At 35.4% G+C, this 18,631-nt stretch overlaps 4 protein-coding genes across 4 annotated transcripts; 1 reads left to right on the plus strand and 3 right to left on the minus strand.

Moving 5' to 3' along the window:
• Positions 1-373: 373 nt before the first annotated feature.
• LOC9324666 (receptor protein kinase-like protein ZAR1) lies at positions 374-3,525 on the minus strand. The gene is made up of 2 exons (XM_002888557.2): positions 1,850-3,525; positions 374-1,206 (listed from the first exon to the last, which is right to left on the minus strand). The coding sequence occupies exons 1-2, from the start codon at positions 3,333-3,335 to the stop codon at positions 536-538; spliced, it is 2,157 nt and encodes a 718-aa protein (XP_002888603.1). The 5' UTR covers positions 3,336-3,525; the 3' UTR covers positions 374-535.
• A 5,144-nt stretch (positions 3,526-8,669) lies between these two features.
• LOC9324667 (G-type lectin S-receptor-like serine/threonine-protein kinase At1g67520) lies at positions 8,670-12,793 on the minus strand. The gene is given in 12 exon segments (XM_021034053.1): positions 8,670-8,858; positions 8,860-9,096; positions 9,182-9,335; positions 9,405-9,570; positions 9,573-9,641; positions 9,714-9,924; positions 9,998-10,227; positions 10,308-10,364; positions 10,453-10,578; positions 10,688-11,803; positions 11,974-12,025; positions 12,696-12,793. Coding segments are annotated over 12 exon segments (2,574 nt in total). The 5' UTR covers positions 12,771-12,793; the 3' UTR covers positions 8,670-8,777.
• Positions 8,678-17,428, minus strand: LOC9323191 (aspartic proteinase Asp1). The gene is made up of 16 exons (XM_002888559.2): positions 16,882-17,428; positions 16,676-16,793; positions 16,354-16,580; positions 16,048-16,275; positions 15,821-15,959; positions 15,548-15,745; positions 15,393-15,465; positions 12,696-15,301; positions 10,688-12,025; positions 10,453-10,578; positions 10,308-10,364; positions 9,998-10,227; positions 9,714-9,924; positions 9,405-9,641; positions 9,182-9,335; positions 8,678-9,096 (listed from the first exon to the last, which is right to left on the minus strand). Exons 1-8 carry the CDS (start codon positions 17,034-17,036, stop codon positions 15,207-15,209), a joined length of 1,233 nt encoding a protein of 410 aa, XP_002888605.1. The 5' UTR covers positions 17,037-17,428; the 3' UTR covers positions 8,678-9,096; positions 9,182-9,335; positions 9,405-9,641; positions 9,714-9,924; positions 9,998-10,227; positions 10,308-10,364; positions 10,453-10,578; positions 10,688-12,025; positions 12,696-15,206.
• Positions 13,759-14,412, plus strand: LOC9324668 (protein CELLULOSE SYNTHASE INTERACTIVE 2). Its single transcript, XM_021010067.1, has one exon. It carries the CDS (start codon positions 13,759-13,761, stop codon positions 14,410-14,412), a length of 654 nt encoding a protein of 217 aa, XP_020865726.1.
• Positions 17,429-18,631: the final 1,203 nt, after the last annotated feature.

Genomic DNA, 18,631 nt, shown 5'->3' on the forward strand with positions numbered 1-18,631 from the left:
TTAAGGATTACATGGTTTATTTTGAAAGTTTAAATGAAATGGTTTTACGGGATATTAAGCAGAAACTGTCGGACATTCTAAATCACAATGTGAATGAATTCTCGACCCTAGAAAAAAAGCTAAGATATTAGGTCATCGATCCTCAAAGAAAGCGGTTTCTTTGGAAGAAACTCGATCAAAATTGAAATTTCAAGTGGATTGTTCTTTGGAAGATATGAGATATCAGATCTTGTATGTATCTATTCAAATGAAGAAAAAGACAGGTGCTGGTAGGTGCCCGTTAATTGGGAGTTGTCCTTTTAAAAAGATGAGAAAAAGACGAGCAAAATAAAAGACAAAGCCATTTTTTTTTTTTCCTCAAAAGACAAAGCCATTTAAAGCCTAAGTATAACCCATTTGATTCAATTTCCATAACAAATAATTATTCAATGAAAACAAATCGACCACTAGTGACGTAACGACCTCGTGTAAGAACTATCAAAGAGATACAAAAAAAAAAAAAGGAAAAATAAAAGACAAAGAATATATAATTGAATCAGATTTTGTCGATGTTCTCAGAGACGTTCTTCATACGTGGACGAACTTCAGGGTCACCTTCAGTACAAGCGAGAGCTAAGTGAAAGACGGACAAGACTTGTTGCTTGGCGTGAACTTCTTGAAGTAACATTGGATCAACCATGTCCGACAATGGAGTCTCCTCTTCAAATCCTTTCCTCACCCACTTCACCAAATCCGGCACCTCAACAACCACCGTAGACGACGAGGAGGAGCTTAACGGAGAAGATTCCGGAGACTTCCCAGTGAGAAGCTCCATAAGCACAACACCGAAGGAGTAGACGTCCCATTTCTGAGTGGGCCTCCCTCCAGGGAGACGGGCCTCAGGGGCTTTATAGCCGTTAGATCTATCAGAGGGTTTGATGGAAGTGTAAGGGAGAGCTCCACCTAAGAAACCGCCCGCAGCAGAAGAGGAGGAAGGTTCGTTAGAGAAGGCGGAAGGGGCAGTGATGGTAATGAGACGTGTGAGACCGAAGTCGGAGATGTAAGGAGTGAAGGAAGAATCAAGAAGGATGTTGGAAGGCTTGACGTCGCCATGTACCAACTTCCTTGGACTACACTCGTGTAGATAAGCTAGCCCACGTGCAGCTCCTTTTGCGATCTTTAGACGCGTTGACCATGTTAGGCTCGGTGATGGTTGACCATTCCTCCCTATTCACACACCCAAACAAACAAGTATCAATAATTCAATATTAAAGTAAGCAATGAGTTACGATGAGAAAAAGACGGGACAACTAGAGGATCGAGAGAGTGGGTGGGTAATTGGGTATATAAAATCATTACTCTTAGCCCACAAGTAAACCTTTCTCATCATTGTTTCCTCACTCTTTTTTTTACCAATTACTTCTACTCTAAGACTATACCACACTAAATCATACTAATACTTAAAAGAGATTTATTATTCAGACAGGTAGAATTCTCTTACAAGACATGTCTCTTTTACATGTAACTTGTCTAAACTCTAACCTATTAAAATACCAAAATATGCCTAAAAGGAGAAAGAATCATCGTTTACTTTAAAAGAAAAAGGCAGCTAACTGATCATTGTTTTCAAAAGAATTTTGGAGTGTGTGTAGATACAAAAATAAAAATATTTGTGTGTAATTAAGCTTGAAGAATTAGTAGAGAGGATCTTTGCCACAAAATGAAAATAAGATTTAGACCCCACAAACTGTCTCAGATCTAACTTCAGCTCACTAATGTCTAATCTAGCGTTGACAAAGTCAAAGTCAACTTAAATTCTTAAAGTCAATAGAACATAACAGGATCTTAATCTTTAGTTAGCAAGGTTTACCTCTAAGAGCATCAGCTAAACTTCCATTGTTAACGAAGTCACTGATCAAAAGCTTCTCATCAGGAGCCCAATAATAAGCTCTTAGCTTAACCACATTAGGATGCTTCACTTTCCCCATAGCTTGAACCTCCGTAACAAACTCCTTATACCTCTGTTCTCCTCCTTCCCCAAGTCGCCGTACAGCCACCGGAACTCCGTTCCCTAACACCACTTTATACACTATCCCTAACCCACTCTTCCCCAACACATAAGCAGAAGCTCTAAGCAACTCATCAAGCTCAAACGAAAACCCTTTATCAATCGCTACAAGCTCTCCATCTCCTTTACCCTCTCCTCTCTCGTTCTCTTCCGCTTCCGAATCGTCTCCTTTCGGAAACCCCGCGATGCAACAACACGGTTTCCCCTTCTCCGAGCCACCAAGCTTCTCATTCCCTGTACAGCTACAACCTCCCTCAGAGTCTTTTTTCTTCCAGTACAAGTAAACTAACACCAGTCCGATTAAAGCTACACTCGCTGCATCCGCCACCGAGATCAACACGATTAATCCAGTACTTAACCCTCTTCTAGAATCCGCATTATTCTCCGGCGACTTTCGAGTCCCCGGTGAGTTCTCATCAGTGTCTTTACAAGCTTTCTGGAGAGGGAATCCACACAATTTCGGATTATTGAGGAATGCGGTTGGTCCTTGGTTAGAGAATGAACCAGATTGAGGAATCTCGCCGGAGAAATCGTTGTTCCGGAGATCAAGAGAGACTGTAACAGGTAGATTCCCTAGTGATTTAGGGATTTCGCCGGATAAATGGTTGAAAGAGAGATTTAAAGTACCAGAGAGAGATTTAAGTTCTCCGAGATCTTTAGGGATTTCGCCGGTGAATTCGTTAGCAGAGAGATCAAGCTGAGCTAAATTCTTCAATTCCGGCCAGATTTCACCAGGAATTTCACCGGAGAAGTTGTTAGCGGCGAGGATCAACCGTTGAAGCTGTTTACACTGGTTGAGATCCGGTGAAAGAGTTCCAGAGAGCGAATTCCCAGACAAATCGAGATTCTGAAGCTTTGGGAGATGACAGATCGAAGGAGGGAGAGAACCAGAGAGATTATTTCCGTATAAGAAGAGACTATGAAGCGACGTCGCGTTGAATAACTGAGTCGGAATCGAACCAAAAAGCTCGTTGTTATGGAGGTTAAGACGGCGGAGGTAAACAAGCGAGCCAAGCTCCGAGGGGATGTAGCCACGGAGATGTTTTCCGGCGAGGGAAATTCCAACGACGCGAGAGTCGGAAGACTCTGAGATGTTCATACAAGAGATTCCAGACCAACGACAAGGATCGGAATCGTTATCGTTCCAGTCGGAGAAAGGGGAGGAGGAGGATTGATCGACGGCGGATTTGAGTGAGAGTAAAGCGAGACCGTCGGGAGAAAGAGAAAGAGAAGGAGAAGTGTTGAGGAGATGAAGAAGAAGATGAAGAAGAAGTGAGAGAAGGATCATTTCTCTGTACTTCAATTTTTTTTTTTTTTTTTTTTTGTGTGGAATTAACAGAGAGTGAAGAAGGTGGGTGAAGGAAGATGACGAACGAATGGGAGATTGGTTGGTTCTTCAAGGGTATTTATTTATGTTAGTTATACTTTTTTAATCATATTGTAATCAATTAATTAATGGGAAACTACATTACATCAATTAATGTCAAATATTTAATACTTCAAAACAAATGTGATTTTCCCTAATTTCATTTGACATAACACATTTTTGTAATAATGTTTGCTAAAATATTGATCGGTAAATTCTATATCGATGTAATTGTTACTAATCGTGAAAAAAAGAATAGAGGTACGTATTACAGTTTACCTTTTTATTGCTATGTATATTTCTTTTACATCTCTATACTATTAAAAGAGAAGTACAAATAAAAATGGGTCGGACTAAAATCAGAAAATTGACCCGAAATTCTGAAATCGGATCTTTGAAATTTTTTTGAATATAAATTCGAATTAATAATGAAAAATCGAAATAAAATCAAATATTTATAGAAATCAAATAAAATCTGATTGTACTTATGGTAACTAATAATAAAAGCATATTCCAAACAAAATTATACATTAATTACGTATAATAAATTTGTTCATAAATTTTTGGGACTAATTCTATAACAATCAACGTTTTTGTCATTAATTTCGCTCATTTTAGCCAATTATCATTAATTGAAAGATATTTTACTTGCTTCTAAAGATTTCTAGAAAATTTATCACAAATAACCAGTGTTCAAAAAAGCGCTAGGCGGTATCTAGGCGGCGACCTTCAGCCTAGCGCCTAGAACGCCTAGTCGGGGCCTAGCCGATTTTAAGCGGAATAGGCGGTTTTAGCATTAAGCACTATATATATATATATAATTATAAATATATAAGTATATAACACGATAAAAAATCTAAATCAAATATAGAAAACCTAAAATATGTCAAATTAAAAAATATGAATCAAAAGTTTTCACTTCAAAGTTCAAACACTAAATTTCAAATTAAATAAAGAAGCAAAAAGTCTAAAATAAGAAATAAACTAAATTTCATATTTTTTAATCAACTAAATAACAGCACTTAAACTTTGTTTTGTTACTTATTGATTTATTGTGTAAATTGAATTGATTCATAACAAATACAAACAGAGAATATAAAATAAATCTAAACACTGGGATAATAATCGAGTAGGTTACCACTTGCCAGAGATTATGAGAAACAAAGAAACGATGAAACTAGATGACGCAGGTTTCTCTTTCGTCGAGACTTGGGAGAATTGGCTGAAAACAGAGTTGATTTCGGAGAAGAGAGACGACGAATCGTGTTGTTGTGGCCTTGTGGGACGTGGGTTTAGCTTCAATTAAAAAAAAAAAAACCTTTTCTCTTCTTTTAAACGACGTCGTTTGAGAGATTTTGAAATTTATAAAAAAAAACCTAGGCGAAATTAAACCGCCCAGACCGCCTATACCCGCTTAATCACCGCCGGATCCGCCAAATTCAACCCAACGATTAATACTCCCGATTTTATGAGAATCCAAGCGGTCTAGGGACGCCTAGCGCCTAGGCCGCTTTCTTGAACACTGCAAATAACCCATCTGTTTTATAAATTAAATTGATATTTTTATTTTGGTCGTGTAAATTAAATAGATATTTTTATTTTGGTCATGTAAATTAAATAGATATGAAATCCATGTAACTAATTTTAATTTAATTAGATTGAATCGAAATTATGATATTTTCATACCTATAGCTTACCAAAGAAGTTTAATTTTCAATTTATAAAGATTTCTTGAATATGATTTTAGAATTATTCAACAAGATGATAAGTATTTATTAAATTTTGTGAATCATGAAAAATAATAATTAATTTTTAATCATTATACTTCATCTTCCAATCTCTCATCTAACAAATAAGATACATATTCTATTATTATTATGTCCAAACTTCATTTTGTTGTATGACTAAATAATATTCCCATTAGAACTGTCAAAGCGAGTTGATTCGTCCCGTTAAGTCCGTTTTGCGATAGACAAAAAATATTTTGACTTGTAGTTAGTCGGTCCGCACGACCCGCGGGTAGCATATATGAAATACAACCCCGTCCCGCGAATGTATGCGGATTTGCCGGATTGTCCATGGATTTTGTTTTAAATAATTTTAAAGTAACCAAAATTTAAAATACTACTAAAATAAATAAATAAATAAAAATACTATTAAAAGTTTGTTTAAATTACCACATGTTGAATAAATTATAATTTTATCAATAAATACTAATATGCGGGCTGATCCGCCAACCCGCGGATGAAAACCGATTAAACCTATGACCCACTGCGAATTAATCTATGTGGCCCGCTTATTTGCGGGTTTAATATATTTTCCCAAATCTGCTCCATAGTGAGATGATGTGGGCTCGACCCGCGGTTTTTGACCTATTTTGACTGCTCTAATTCCCATGAATCGTCTAATTTTAGAATTTTAAAACACAAAATTCTATTTTGTAAATCATAATTAATACGATGGGTATATTTATAAACAATTTTATATTTTCTCTATAATTCGTTATTATGAATATTTATAAGTATACTATACGATTCGTTCTACTAAAAACACACACACAATATTAAACGCAACGTATGTAAACCAATATTCTCCCGCGGTGGACCGCAAGTCCGATCCTAGTTAAGAGTTTGAATGGTAACCACGTATAACTGCAATATGAAGTGTCGGTTTAACAGTTATCAATCACAAAAACGATATTAAAAGCGTTATCAAAAATTTTACTCTTAACTGTTTTTGTACAGATTTTATATATTACTATTTTGTAGAGCTTTGTATTATTCCACTAAAACTTATTGTTCCAACTAACAGTTAAAAAAATTATACAGTTTTGTGTTATCAAGTAGAACCTAAAATTTTTATTGTTTGGAATCATAAATTAGACCCGCAGTTAACATAAAATTATCCAAATTAATAATGTGTGTATATCGGTGAGAAATTGATTTCATCATTTTCTACTAATTTACTAACGGTGAGTATTGTAATTTTGAGATTTTGTGAACAAAGGTAAAAGTATGATGGCATGTGGAATTAATTGCCACTAATTTATGTATAGATAATAATAATTAAAAAAAAGAGAGAGAGAAAAATATCATAGTGGTCCTCATTAGCCTAATCCAATTGTAGATTAAGGTAATAAGCAGAGGGATTAAGTAAGTGTTAGGGATTATCAAAATAAAGGAGGTACGGAACACAATTGTATTTTGGGAAAAATGTCATTTAAATTATCAGTTTGTCATTTTCGTTGGTTTAAAGCATGAACTCTGGAGCTGGTGATTTAAATCCTCATTTTATGTAGATCTGATGATTTAAATCCTTAATTTTATTTTGACTTTCAATTTAATCACGAATTCTCGTTGACTAAGCCAATTAAGGCACATTGTTAACTAGCTAAATGAAGCAATCGAACGAAGAGAAAGATGGAAACCAATGTTGGTGTAGAAGAAAAATTATGTGATAGCTTCGAAGTGCCAGTTATGACATTGTCTTATTGATCAATTTAGCTAATTAGCGATGTGCTTCAATTAGCTTTGTTAATGAGAATTCATGATTAAAATGAAAATCAGTATAAAATTAAGGATTTAAATCACTAGATCTACAATTCATGATTTAAACCAACTAAAATGGTAAAGTGATGATTTAAATTATATTTTTCCCATTGTATTTTTGTAACTCCTTGGGAACTGTTACGGTCATGGTCCCTCACTTAGCCGTCGAACTAAATTCCATGCCTTTGACACGTGCTCGGTGTCTCTTAAAGTTTCTGATACTATAGAAGTTTTAATTGAGTTTTAGAAACTTTTTCTTATTATTTCAAGTTTGCGACTAACGTTATAGAAATCTTTTATAAAGGGGTTATGAAAATAGTTTAAAATGAATTTTTAGTAAATGACAGCACTAAACTATTATTATTTGGGATGTGTTGTAATGTCACCATATAAAATCATTAAAACAAGCTTAGAAGCAAACTAAAGCATGAAATCTATGATATTATCTGAATTAAGATGAATTATGATCAGAGACAACTTACAAAATGAGATTAAATCATTTATTAATTACATCATGTGTACCTACTGTCTACTATACTAGGATAACATTATTTCACAGTCATTTTGGATAAAAATTTCACCGCCATTGTTGCTAGTAATGCTTACAGATTCATTTGGTTTTGGGTTGCTTAGCTAAGATTCAATACTATTCACTTGATCAAGAAACTGAACTATTTACCATTTTGGTATGAGTTTTTTTTTTCCGACCAGTGTTGTCCGCAACTGTAAAATATACAGTACATCTACATCATACATGTGGTAGTTCGATTTGTCGAATGGACCAACAAACTACTCTCACGTGTTACCAAATACCAATACATATATTCTATCGGTACGGTGTGAATATGTAACACATATATAATATAGTCTCAAGATTGAAAATGAATATCGGAAAGATACTCAACTTTAGTAGATCTTCAAAATTTTGTGTTACCAAAAAAAAAAAAACTTTCCACTACAAATACATGGTTGAAAAAATATTCTCCCGATTTTTGCTTTTTCTCATTTCCTCATTTGTTTTTTCATTTTTCTTACATCATTTACCCGTCACACCCAATTCATTAAAAGAATAAAATAGAAAGAAAAAAAATGAGTATAGTGATTCCTAGGTATAATGATGATTTTGATTATCTATTACAAATTCTACACCAAGAATATTAATGATGAGATCAGCATATTGGAAGAAGATGAAGCACTCATTGATTCCACCATTTGGATGAGTTTCTCTCAAGAAACCGTAATCCTTTTGCTTTGCACCCAAGTCATATTCTTTTTCTTATTTCTTTTCGATTATCTTTGTCCTTAGGTCTGTCTTGTATTATTTTTGCTCCCATATATCGTCTTAGACGTTGAAGAAGAGAGGCCCTATTTTGCTAAATTTAGGTATGACCATAATTTTATATGAATAAACTAGTGTAGACGTATATCTCAAGGCAAACAACATCTAGCTAGTAGCTGGTTTTCTACGGAATTTCTTTTAGATTAGTTATAGTTCACGAGTTCAATATATATGTTTCTTCCTGTTAATACCTATGAATATCAAAATAGGTCAATTGTTAGTTTTCTATAGCAGGATTCGGATACCGAATCTACATATTTTATGGTGGATAAGTGATCCAATTGTTAGTCGATCTTCTATAAGGAGTCACATGATTCGAATTATGCATGTATGTATAATGATACTTTATATATTACTTGTTCTTGTATGTATTCTAATTCCCGAATGTATAATCCGTGTATATATGTTACGAAGTTAAACCTTTCAAGTAACAATGAGATTCACATACTACAATATATCAGTTTTCTTGGTATCAATTCACCTTGCTTCCATCACCGTGATGGTAATATTCGGGGATACATTTTCCAGCTCCGGTGACTCAACCTCCATCTCCGGAAAAGCTTCTCCGGGGACCATCATAGAAAGCAGGCTCTTTAGGCAAAGAAAGAGCATTATTTCCTTCGCCGTATATCATCGACACAACGTCTAACATACTTGGTCTATCTTCTGCGTTTTCTTGTACACACAACAGAGCAACTTGAACGCATCTCAACACTTGAGGGTAATCAAGCGCCGAATCTCCCAAAGACAGATCTATCGCCTCGCGAATTTTTTTCTCTTTAAACAGATTCCACACCTGAAAAAACAGAGATCCAAAAACTAAACAAGCAAGCAAGAAAGATGAGAATGTTAACAAATGAGAGAAGAAGATTAGGTTTTACATGAACTATGAGATTCAAAGGTCCTTCTGAGTCATGGTGGAAGCTATTGTTCTTCCTTCCACAAATGATTTCTAGCATTAGAACCCCAAAGCTGAACACATCTGATTTCGCCGAGAATAGTCCTTCTCTGAAATACTCCGGCGACATATAGCCACTACACAAGAAAGTCTATTAAAATTTGATCAAAGAATCTTCTCCTTGTTTCTAGTTACTCTTAACTTACAATGTGCCAGCAACTCTTTTGGTGTTGGCTCTTGTTTCTTCCGCTCCAAATATCCGAGCCATTCCAAAATCCGATATTTTCGGATTCATATCCTCGTCTAGCAAAATGTTACTCGCTTTGATGTCTCTGTGTATCACTTTCAACCTCGAGTACTTGTGAAGGTAAAAAGCCCTTGAATTATTCCTTCCATGATCCTGAACCGCAACGTCCAATCCAAAACGTTTTTCCTCAAGGGATCTGCACACATTTGTAGACATTTTTTTCAGATGAAATCCATATAGATTCTTAGCTCCTTTAACGAAACCTTACCAAAGAGGAAGTAGTCAAGACTCTTGTTCTGCATGTATTCATATATCAGCATTTTCTCATCTTTCTCGACGCAACATCCAAGAACCTGAACAAGATTTGTATGCTGAAGTTTTGCAATAAGCATAGCTTCATTCTTGAACTCCACTAAACCTTGCCCAGAAGCTAAAGATAGTCTCTTGATAGCCACTTCTTCCCCATCTATTAACTTCCCCTTCAAGAAATTAAGCGGAAACATAAAAATCAGCTTTTAAGTTAATATCAAAAACATGAAGACTCTGGACTACCTTATATACAGGACCAAAACCTCCTTCACCGAGCTTGTTTTCATCAGAGAAGTCATCTGTTGCCAATACTACGCTTTCAAAGCTAAAAATCAGAAGCTCGTTATTACTCTTCCTTTCACTTCTCTTGTGTCGGCGTCTCCTATCAATTCCCAATTCACGTAGTAGCATTTCTTGGTCTATTGTTGAACCAAACCTTATTGATAAAAGTCTCCTCCGTATGAAACCAATCACTAACATATTAATAGCAAACATCACATTTTTAGACATAATGCTTATACAAAATTTATTCAGCTAAGTCTCATGTACGTACCTTGTGGAGTGATTTCTCTCCATAGAAAGTAGTATATTCCACGAAATAAAACACTTACTGGATTACAAAAAAAAAGTCTGAACTTGTTAGTAAGAAAACTATTGGGACTAAAACTGTTTTGAGTAATTCTGATACAATTTTCTACCTTTTACTTTAAATTTCCGCAACACAAGATAGATTATAAACCAAATCATAGGTATCATTAGGCACATTGATGCCAAAACAATTTGCCAAGCTGCTACCTTTTTCTTCTCTTGGCCTACCGAATAATCTGTATTCCAGAAAACTTAGTGTCCAAAAGATTTGATATATAGTTACTTAAGCGACACTGAAAAAAAAAAGAAAAAAGAACAGAGAATATATTTCCACAAGTTATGTACCATTACGGATGTATATAGTTCTAGGTCTATGAGAAGACGACCCATTGTTGGTAGGATAAGTATTCCAGATTTCACAACCCGTACCATCCAGCTCGGTTGAAGCATATGCAAGACAAGAGGAGTTTTGCACACATATAGCATTGCAATCAACTAAACGAAACCTTCCACTAGTCTCATTAAGTACAAAACCATTGCTTGAGGAAGAAGATACTGTCACTCTGAAAGAAGTGAACCCATTTGAATATGACTCATCCGCGACGTTGTTACCTTTGTAACCTGCGGCCAAACAATTCTGATTCCTAGAATTTTGCCAGTAACTATCATAATTACGTGTCTGATGAATTTTTGCTCTATGCAAAATGCCTTGTTGGTCTATCATTATGGTGGGAAAAAATGTTATGGCATCGTTCTGATCACCTGAATAAGTAAAATACTATTCACTCTTGGTTGAAACGAAGGAAAAGAGCAAACCACAATCGTTTAACTCCTCTTCGGAAAACCGACCTTTATACCAGAGCCCGCTTGTCCAATACATGTTTCCACGCCACAAGATGGTCAATCGGTTTGTAATATTAGCATCCATCCCAAAGACAAAAGATCCAGAAGCAGGTAAAGTATCACCTAACCATGATGTCAGTTCCCATCTCTTCCCAGTCTTGACATCGAAACCGAGTTTCATCCCAGGAAGAAGGGTATCTGTTGGATAATCAAAACTTTGCCACAAAACCCGCTTCATCGATCCATCAGAATCCATCTCTTGGAGCTGAAGATTTCCAGAATCCAAAAGCTTAAGGGTTGTGTTTCTTCTGGTTTCCGTAGAGCTTAGCTCAAGCATGGTTGATGCTCCTCTTAAAATCCTCAATCTGCCAAGAGAATCCACTGTGAGGCTTCCAGAGCGTTCCGAGATTGGATTGTTACGGTTAGCAATCCAGACAGCTCTATCCTGGATATCAGTATTAAGATAAAGATTGTTGAACCAAATTCCAAGATACCAGTTTCTTGAATTCTTGAAGTTGAAAAACTTGAGTTTGAAGATTTTGAAAGCAGAAACGAGCTCTTGCCCATCTTTCAAGAACTGACCCTGATGTAGCGTATCTGTTTCACTGCATGATTGCCCTAACAAGAGAGATAAAGTAAAAAGAGAGACAAAGATGCAATTTGAACACATAGTTTCAAGAAAGATGGATAATTTTGGGAAATAGATTTCTCTCTAAAGTGGTCTTCAAGACATATCTCCTTTGTGATCAAAGTCTAACTCAGAATTAGTTCCAAGTCTACGTACGTACTACGCTGGGAGACAAAATTGAAGTCTTGGCCGTTGAAGTTTCCGAGGTACAGCTGTTACAAAACATATTAGAAAGAAAGTGAAAATGACCACAAATTTTGAAGTTGACTCTTTCAATGAAATTATTTTCCCAAAAGCTTCTTGTATTGATTGAATGGGAAAATACTGTTAGAGCACAAAATAATAACTCTGTTTTACTTGGTAAGGAGACAATTTTATTGGTTTTAAGGGTAGAGAAGAATACAAGAATCAGACTTACTTTGTAACATATATATATATATATTTGGTTAGAAAAACTCTAGAAAACTGTATATTTCATTTTAATTGTCTCCCTTTAAACAAACAAAGCCTATGTATATATCCATAGAGCTCATTAAAAGTCACAAAGTCCAAATAAACGTTTGCAAATTAAATACTTTAAAGGTGGTCTAATGGTTAAAACTTCTAAGACTGTAGTAAATGTTTATGGTTAAGTCTCTATTCAAAAAAAAAAATGTTTATGGTTAGTCACTGTAGATGTTTTAAATGACAAGTTCAACGGAATCCGGGTTTCGGTAGGATTCCCGAAACCCGGACTAACCCTGAATTAGTCCGGGTTTCTGGTAATCCTTGGTTATAAAAAAGAAAGAAAAAAAGTTTGTAAATACTAATTTTTTGTTTGCGAACAAATTGTTTTCAAGAAAACATTAACTCTAATAAAAACAGAGAAGAAAGAGAAATTACCGGTTCGCTTGGGACGACCATCGTCATCGAATAAATCGGAGCTATTCCTCGGAAGAACATCCAAATCTTGAACATTCTTAACGACCATCTTCTTCTTCTTCTTCTTCTTGACAAAAGACCAAAATTTACAATAAAAATCCAAACTTTACCGACAGGAAAAACGGTTGAAAAAGTTTTACTTGTTTTCTTTTTTTTCTCGTTTAGATCTTGAATTTTTTAGACCAGAAGAAGTGAATGGAAAGGAATCAACGGTCACAAGAGACCGATGTTTTCTATGGACCAGAGATTATGTAATTGGAAGAGAGAGAAGCATAGAAATGGACGAAGAAGATATTAGAACTGCATGATAATAAAAACAGACCAAAGCTAAATTGTTATTTCACTAATTTATAATGGATCTGATTAAAATGGGGATAATCGAGAAATGCCTTGGTCAACTGTCCCGATCTCCTCCAAGTTCTTTGTGTTGGTAATCGCAGATTTTTTCAGAGTTTTGACGAACGTTGGTGTTGTAGCTAGAAGCCAAGAGGCTATAAAAATGGTACAACCGCTTCTCTTGATTTTGCTTAGGCAAGACTTGGATTTTCAAGGCCAACTCGGTGGTTTACAAGGTATAGCAAACATCTTGGAGAAGCCAATGGTTCTTGAATCATTAAAAATGGCATCATCCGCAATTATTATGCCTTTGATACCACTGCTTGAATCTGAATCTATAGCGGTCCAAAATGCAACCACAGAACTACTGACCTCTCTACTCGAAATGCAACGTTTCCAAGAAGAGATAACGACCAAAAATCTCATTGCTCCTCTTGTGAAACTTGTAGGGATCAGAGTAAGAAACTTACAAGAGATAGCATTGATGGGTTTAGAGAAATCCTCAGTTACATGGACAAAGGAGGTAGCAGATGCCGGAGGAATTCAAGAGCTCTCCAAGGTTATTATCGACGAAGATCCTCAGCTTCCTGTATATCTATGGGAATCAGCAGCCTTCATTCTCTGCAACATTCTCAGATTCAACCCAGAACACTAATACTTTTCAGTAACTATACCAGTTTTATCAAAAATGTTGTTCTCAACAGCTGAGAGCACAGTGATCTTAGCCATCGACACATTGATCATCCATGCAAATCAAGACTCCTCAAGTGTTCAAGAGATGGCAGAAGCCGGTGCACTAGACGCATTACTAGATCTACTAAGATCACACCACTGCGAAGAACTCTCCGCAAGATTACTCGAATTAATACTACGCAATCCAAAAGTTAGAGAGACAAAGATATGCCAGTTTGTACTAACCCCTTTATCTGAGTACATACTAGGCCTAGACACAGTATCAGAATCCGCAAAAATTCTCATAGCAATGGCTCTAGGTGACATCTCTCAACACGAAGGACTCGCTAAAGCCACAGACTCGCCCGTGGCATGTCGTGCGTTAATCAGCTTGCTCGAGGAGGAACCGAGCGAGGAAATGCAAATGGTTGTGATACGTGCTTTGGGAAACTTCGCAATGCATAGTAGAACAAGTCGTAAAGCTATGGCTGAAGCTGGTGGAGTATATTTAGTTCAAGAAATGCTAAAATCTTGTAATCCACAAGTTTCTACACAAGCAGCTCTAATTATCAAATCTCTCTTCTCTAATCATACACTTCAAGAATACGTCTCCGGCGAAATCATCAAATCTCTAACAAGTAAGTTCCGATTCCGAATTCAAAATTTATGATCGGAGAAATCAAACACTCACCGATTTTAATGCAGATGCGATGGAGAGAGAGTTTTGGACAACGGCGGCGATTCCGGTTTTGCAATTGATGATGAAATCGAAATCGAAATCGAAATCTCCAGCTCCGTCGAGCTTCCATGAGAGAGGTAACAGTCTCTTGAATTGTTTGCCGGGAAGTCTCACGGTGGCGATTAAACGCGGTGATAATCTGAAACGGTCTAACGCGTTTTGCAGATTAATCATCGATAATTGTCCCACCAAGAAAACCAAGGTAATATAATTATGGTTTAATCTGGTTTTATACGGTTCTAAGCAATTCGGTGCAAATCAATCCGATTTTAACCGGTATTAGTTCAATTCAATTTTCGATTAGAAGTTGATTAAACCGGTTTTGGTTCAGGTTGTGAAACGAAGCAGCTCACCGGTTTGGAAAGAATCATTTACATGGGACTTTGAAATCGTCTGCAAATCTAACAACATTCTGAGTCTTTCGCAGAATCAGTAACTTTTGAAATTGAATGTTAAATTTTGAAAAATCTTGGTAAAGTGAGGATACCAATTGACAAAATATTGACAGAAGGAAGTTACAGTGGAATTTTCAAGCTAAATGATGAAAGCAAGAAAGATGATTCGTCTGATAGAAGTCTAGAAATTGAAATTGTTTGGTCTAATTAGACATTTTAATTAATCCATAAAGGTGTTCTAATTACTGTAAAAAATGTTTTATTATATGCTACTTAAATTGTTTATATGTAAATTCTATACTTAAAAGAGTTATTATAATTGTGATGATGTCATGTTTTGGGAAGCTTATTGCAATTTGAAGAAACCCATCCGAGTTGTTGTTTCTCGTTGTCGTAGATTATCAGTAGCCCTTGCATAGAGATATCTTTAAAAGAAAACAGACGAAAGAAACAAAATTAGTTTAAGACAATAACATTATTGTTAAAGTGTTGATGTTGTTTGTTTGTTCGTCTTACCTCCGATTACGTTGGAGTTTTGTAATCCTACTTCACTTCCATTTAGTAGTCCCAAGCAGGCATTACCAGTTTTCTGAAGAAAAGAATAAAAATTCATGATTGAGTATTTTGAATGTGATGATGAGAGTTTTTTGGTTCTAATGAGATTTTCTTACAGAGATGATGAGATAAGATTCGGGTGGAATCTGGAGCTGAGTGTTTCTTCTGGCATTGGTAAAATTAATTGTTATTGTCTTGAAGAAGTTCTTGACCTCAAGAACAGATTTGAAGGGCTTAGCTCCTTTCCAGCAGATTGGTAAGGTCTTATCTTCTTTCGCAACCTTCAACGGTGAGACTTTCAGATCATTTCCGATCTGTTAACATGCGAAAGAGATCGCTCCGTTAGGTTACATACATTTTTTCTTTAGTTTTTGTGTTTCTTTAATTACCAGGTTAACTATTGTTTGGTATGTCTTGCTGTTGAAGTAAGTGTATGAGCTTCCGGTGTCAAAGATGAGTTTAAGTCCTTTTAAACCTGTTGGCTTTCCGTTGAAAAGAAGCTCGGCTGGTCCAGTCGTGTAGTGGTTGCTGAACAAGAATAGATGATCAGTACTAGTAGAGAACAATATAATCTCTCTGAAGCCGATCGCGGCAAATATGAAAGAAGAAAGTATACTCTGGTGGTAATAATGGTGTCCAGGCCACACCAAGGGAAGGAATGAGAGTGTCTCCAAAGAACAAATAGCCTCCACCTTTAGAACTTAGGCAATGTCCAACAACATTTCTCGTTAGTCCTGCGGACACAAGCTGTGTCAAGAGACCAATTTTCCCTCTCCCAAGCCCCAAAACTCCAGCAGTCGCGGGCGGAGGATGTGCACTAGGGTAACTCTGATCATAACCACACCTGAAAACACCAAAATTCCTTTCAAGAAATTTTACATTTTCATCATCTCAGGATTCACATGTCTTTTTTGTAGCTCACCCGAATGCTAAACGAGGTTGCATGGCCGAGCCATTTAGGAGTTTAAAAGGAAACTGATCAATAACAAGTGCACCCATTGATGAACCTTGATCAGCATAATTAACTTCATAGTCACATTGTTCTTTCGGGTTTGGACATTGAGGATTGTTAGGAAAGTGAAGTGCTAAACAAATCGGGTCTGAGCACGGGACAGTGTTTCCTTTAGGCTTGTACTGAAGTTTAGGAGGCTACAAAAACAACAAAACAGAGATCATAAGAAGCAGAGAATCCAATCAAGTTTCATTTTGAAAACAGAGAGAATAAATCAAAATAATATACATACCAAATTACAACCAGTGCAAGGAGCATCGCATTGAACCCAAGTGATATCACTACCAGTATCAATATCAAACTCAAATGCCTTTGGAGGGTTTCCTATTTGAAGTAAGACAGAGTAGTATCTACAAAGACAGAACAAAAACAGAGGAAAAAGTCAAAACATTGTTTTTTATTTTGTCAACAAGATAGAGAAAACATTGATGTTCTTACCCGAGAGGGAAGACGTTGCCGGAGAGAAGGAGGACGACTGAGGAAAGAGGAGATTTGGGAGAGAGATTACCGGGGAAGGTTTTGAAGATGGAAGATTTTGATTGAGAAACTATGACCAAGAACAAGAACAGAAGAAGAGAGAATCTTGAATTCATCTTGATCTTTGTTACTTGCACAACAAACAATAAAAGAATCCACAAACAGATGAAGATGATGAGATCTGATTATAAGAGATGTGGTCAATATATACGAATGTTGTAAAGGTCAATGGTCATGATGATCTAAGTCATATTTAATATATATCCTTAACAAGAAAAAGAAAAATACAGTAAGACATTAATTCTTTGTTTTAAGAGGAGAATATTAATTATAGAATTAAGTGTACACTATTTATGATTGTTAGTAATATTTTTCCTAATTTATCATTATTTTGCTTGTTTGTGATGAATAAATACAAATGATCGGGTGTATTTTGATTTCCCAAAATTAGGATGACTTTCCAAGCAAGAAGAAAATTAAATTATGGGCATAGGAAGAAGCTTCGTAGAAAAATATTGGAGGATTTCCAACGCGGTTTCGACACGGTTAAGGGTTTTGGTGATTTTGACACTTGTATATTTAAATAAATTAAATAATGAACAATTCAGATCAGTTGTATACTTATATTATGACATAAGAATTTATCATTCTTGGGCAAATTATCATTAAACTATAAAAATCTGTCACTTTTTTTTGGAACAATTTTTTTAGTTACAAAAGAAAAATAAGGTTTTAATATCAAGTTACATGACATAACATACATTAAAAGGGATTTGGGTCAAATCATGATAGGGTATATGCAAGGAGACTTAAATTCGGTAAAATTGATCGAGACATACTATTGTTGTGAACTATTTTAACAGGTTTCTCGACCACCATTAGTATTCTTCCCGGCTTGAGACCTCGGAGTTTTCTAGCACATTTTTGGGTTTACGAATGCGAGGGTGTCATCTTTTGACTGCCAAAAGCCATTACATGGCACAACAATGATGATAAACAAAAAAAAGACACCTGAAAAGTTCAGTGAAAAAAAAAAAAAAAACGTGATTTTACTGCATGTCCCATTTGAAAACTCTTATCTTAGCCAATCAATATTAGTAATCCACTATATCACAGAGTAACTTGTTTCAAACTTCAAGATCTCGCTTTTGAAGACCGCCTCAATATCATATTTTTCTTCTGTTTCTAGAAGATTGATGTTCTAGAGTTTTCACATATATTAAAAAGCAATCATTGTTTCATTATTTGTCAATTGCTTTTCTAAATTAAACATTTTTAATAACTTTGAAACAATAATAATATGAAACAGTTAATCATTGCGTTTTGAAAATTACTATACATTAATGTCAATCAATAAAAAATAAAACAAAAACCTAAAAATCAATTTTTGTGAAATAAACTAAAAAACTAAAACATCAAATTTCTAGGAACAAGGGAAGTAAATTCAGAAAAGAAAAAAAAAACTTAACAACTTTGGTTGACTTTTATAGTTTTTTTTTTTTTTTTTAATCAACGACTCTTATAGTTAAACCCGATTCAAAACCAATTGTTAACCAATAATAATTGAACTTAGCCAGACAAATTGATTCTAAATCTGAACCACACTTTAACCAACTCCTGTTTTACCTCAAGTTCAATCGTTATTTGTCACACTTTGGTCAACAACCACTTTAAATGATACCTAATGAATAAATGAAACCAAGTAGTTTAA

Source organism: Arabidopsis lyrata (genome assembly GCF_000004255.2).
Source record: "Arabidopsis lyrata subsp. lyrata unplaced genomic scaffold ARALYscaffold_2, whole genome shotgun sequence".
NCBI lineage: Eukaryota > Viridiplantae > Streptophyta > Magnoliopsida > Brassicales > Brassicaceae > Arabidopsis > Arabidopsis lyrata.

Excerpts from the sequence above, each read along its gene's own strand:
- LOC9324668 (XM_021010067.1), top strand. The coding sequence starts at position 13,759 with ATGTTGTTCTCAACAGCTGAGAGCACAGTGATCTTAGCCATCGACACA.
- LOC9324666 (XM_002888557.2), bottom strand. The coding sequence starts at position 3,335 with ATGATCCTTCTCTCACTTCTTCTTCATCTTCTTCTTCATCTCCTCAAC. Across the intron at positions 1,207-1,849 it reads TTTAGCTGATGCTCTTAGAG|GGAGGAATGGTCAACCATCA; the intron begins GTAAACCTTGCT and ends GTGTGTGAATAG.
- LOC9323191 (XM_002888559.2), bottom strand. The coding sequence starts at position 17,036 with ATGAATTCAAGATTCTCTCTTCTTCTGTTCTTGTTCTTGGTCATAGTT. Across the intron at positions 16,794-16,881 it reads GGCAACGTCTTCCCTCTCGG|ATACTACTCTGTCTTACTTC; the intron begins GTAAGAACATCA and ends CTGTCTTTGTAG. Across the intron at positions 15,466-15,547 it reads AATCTTATCTCATCATCTCT|AAAACTGGTAATGCCTGCTT; the intron begins GTAAGAAAATCT and ends TCTTTTCTTCAG.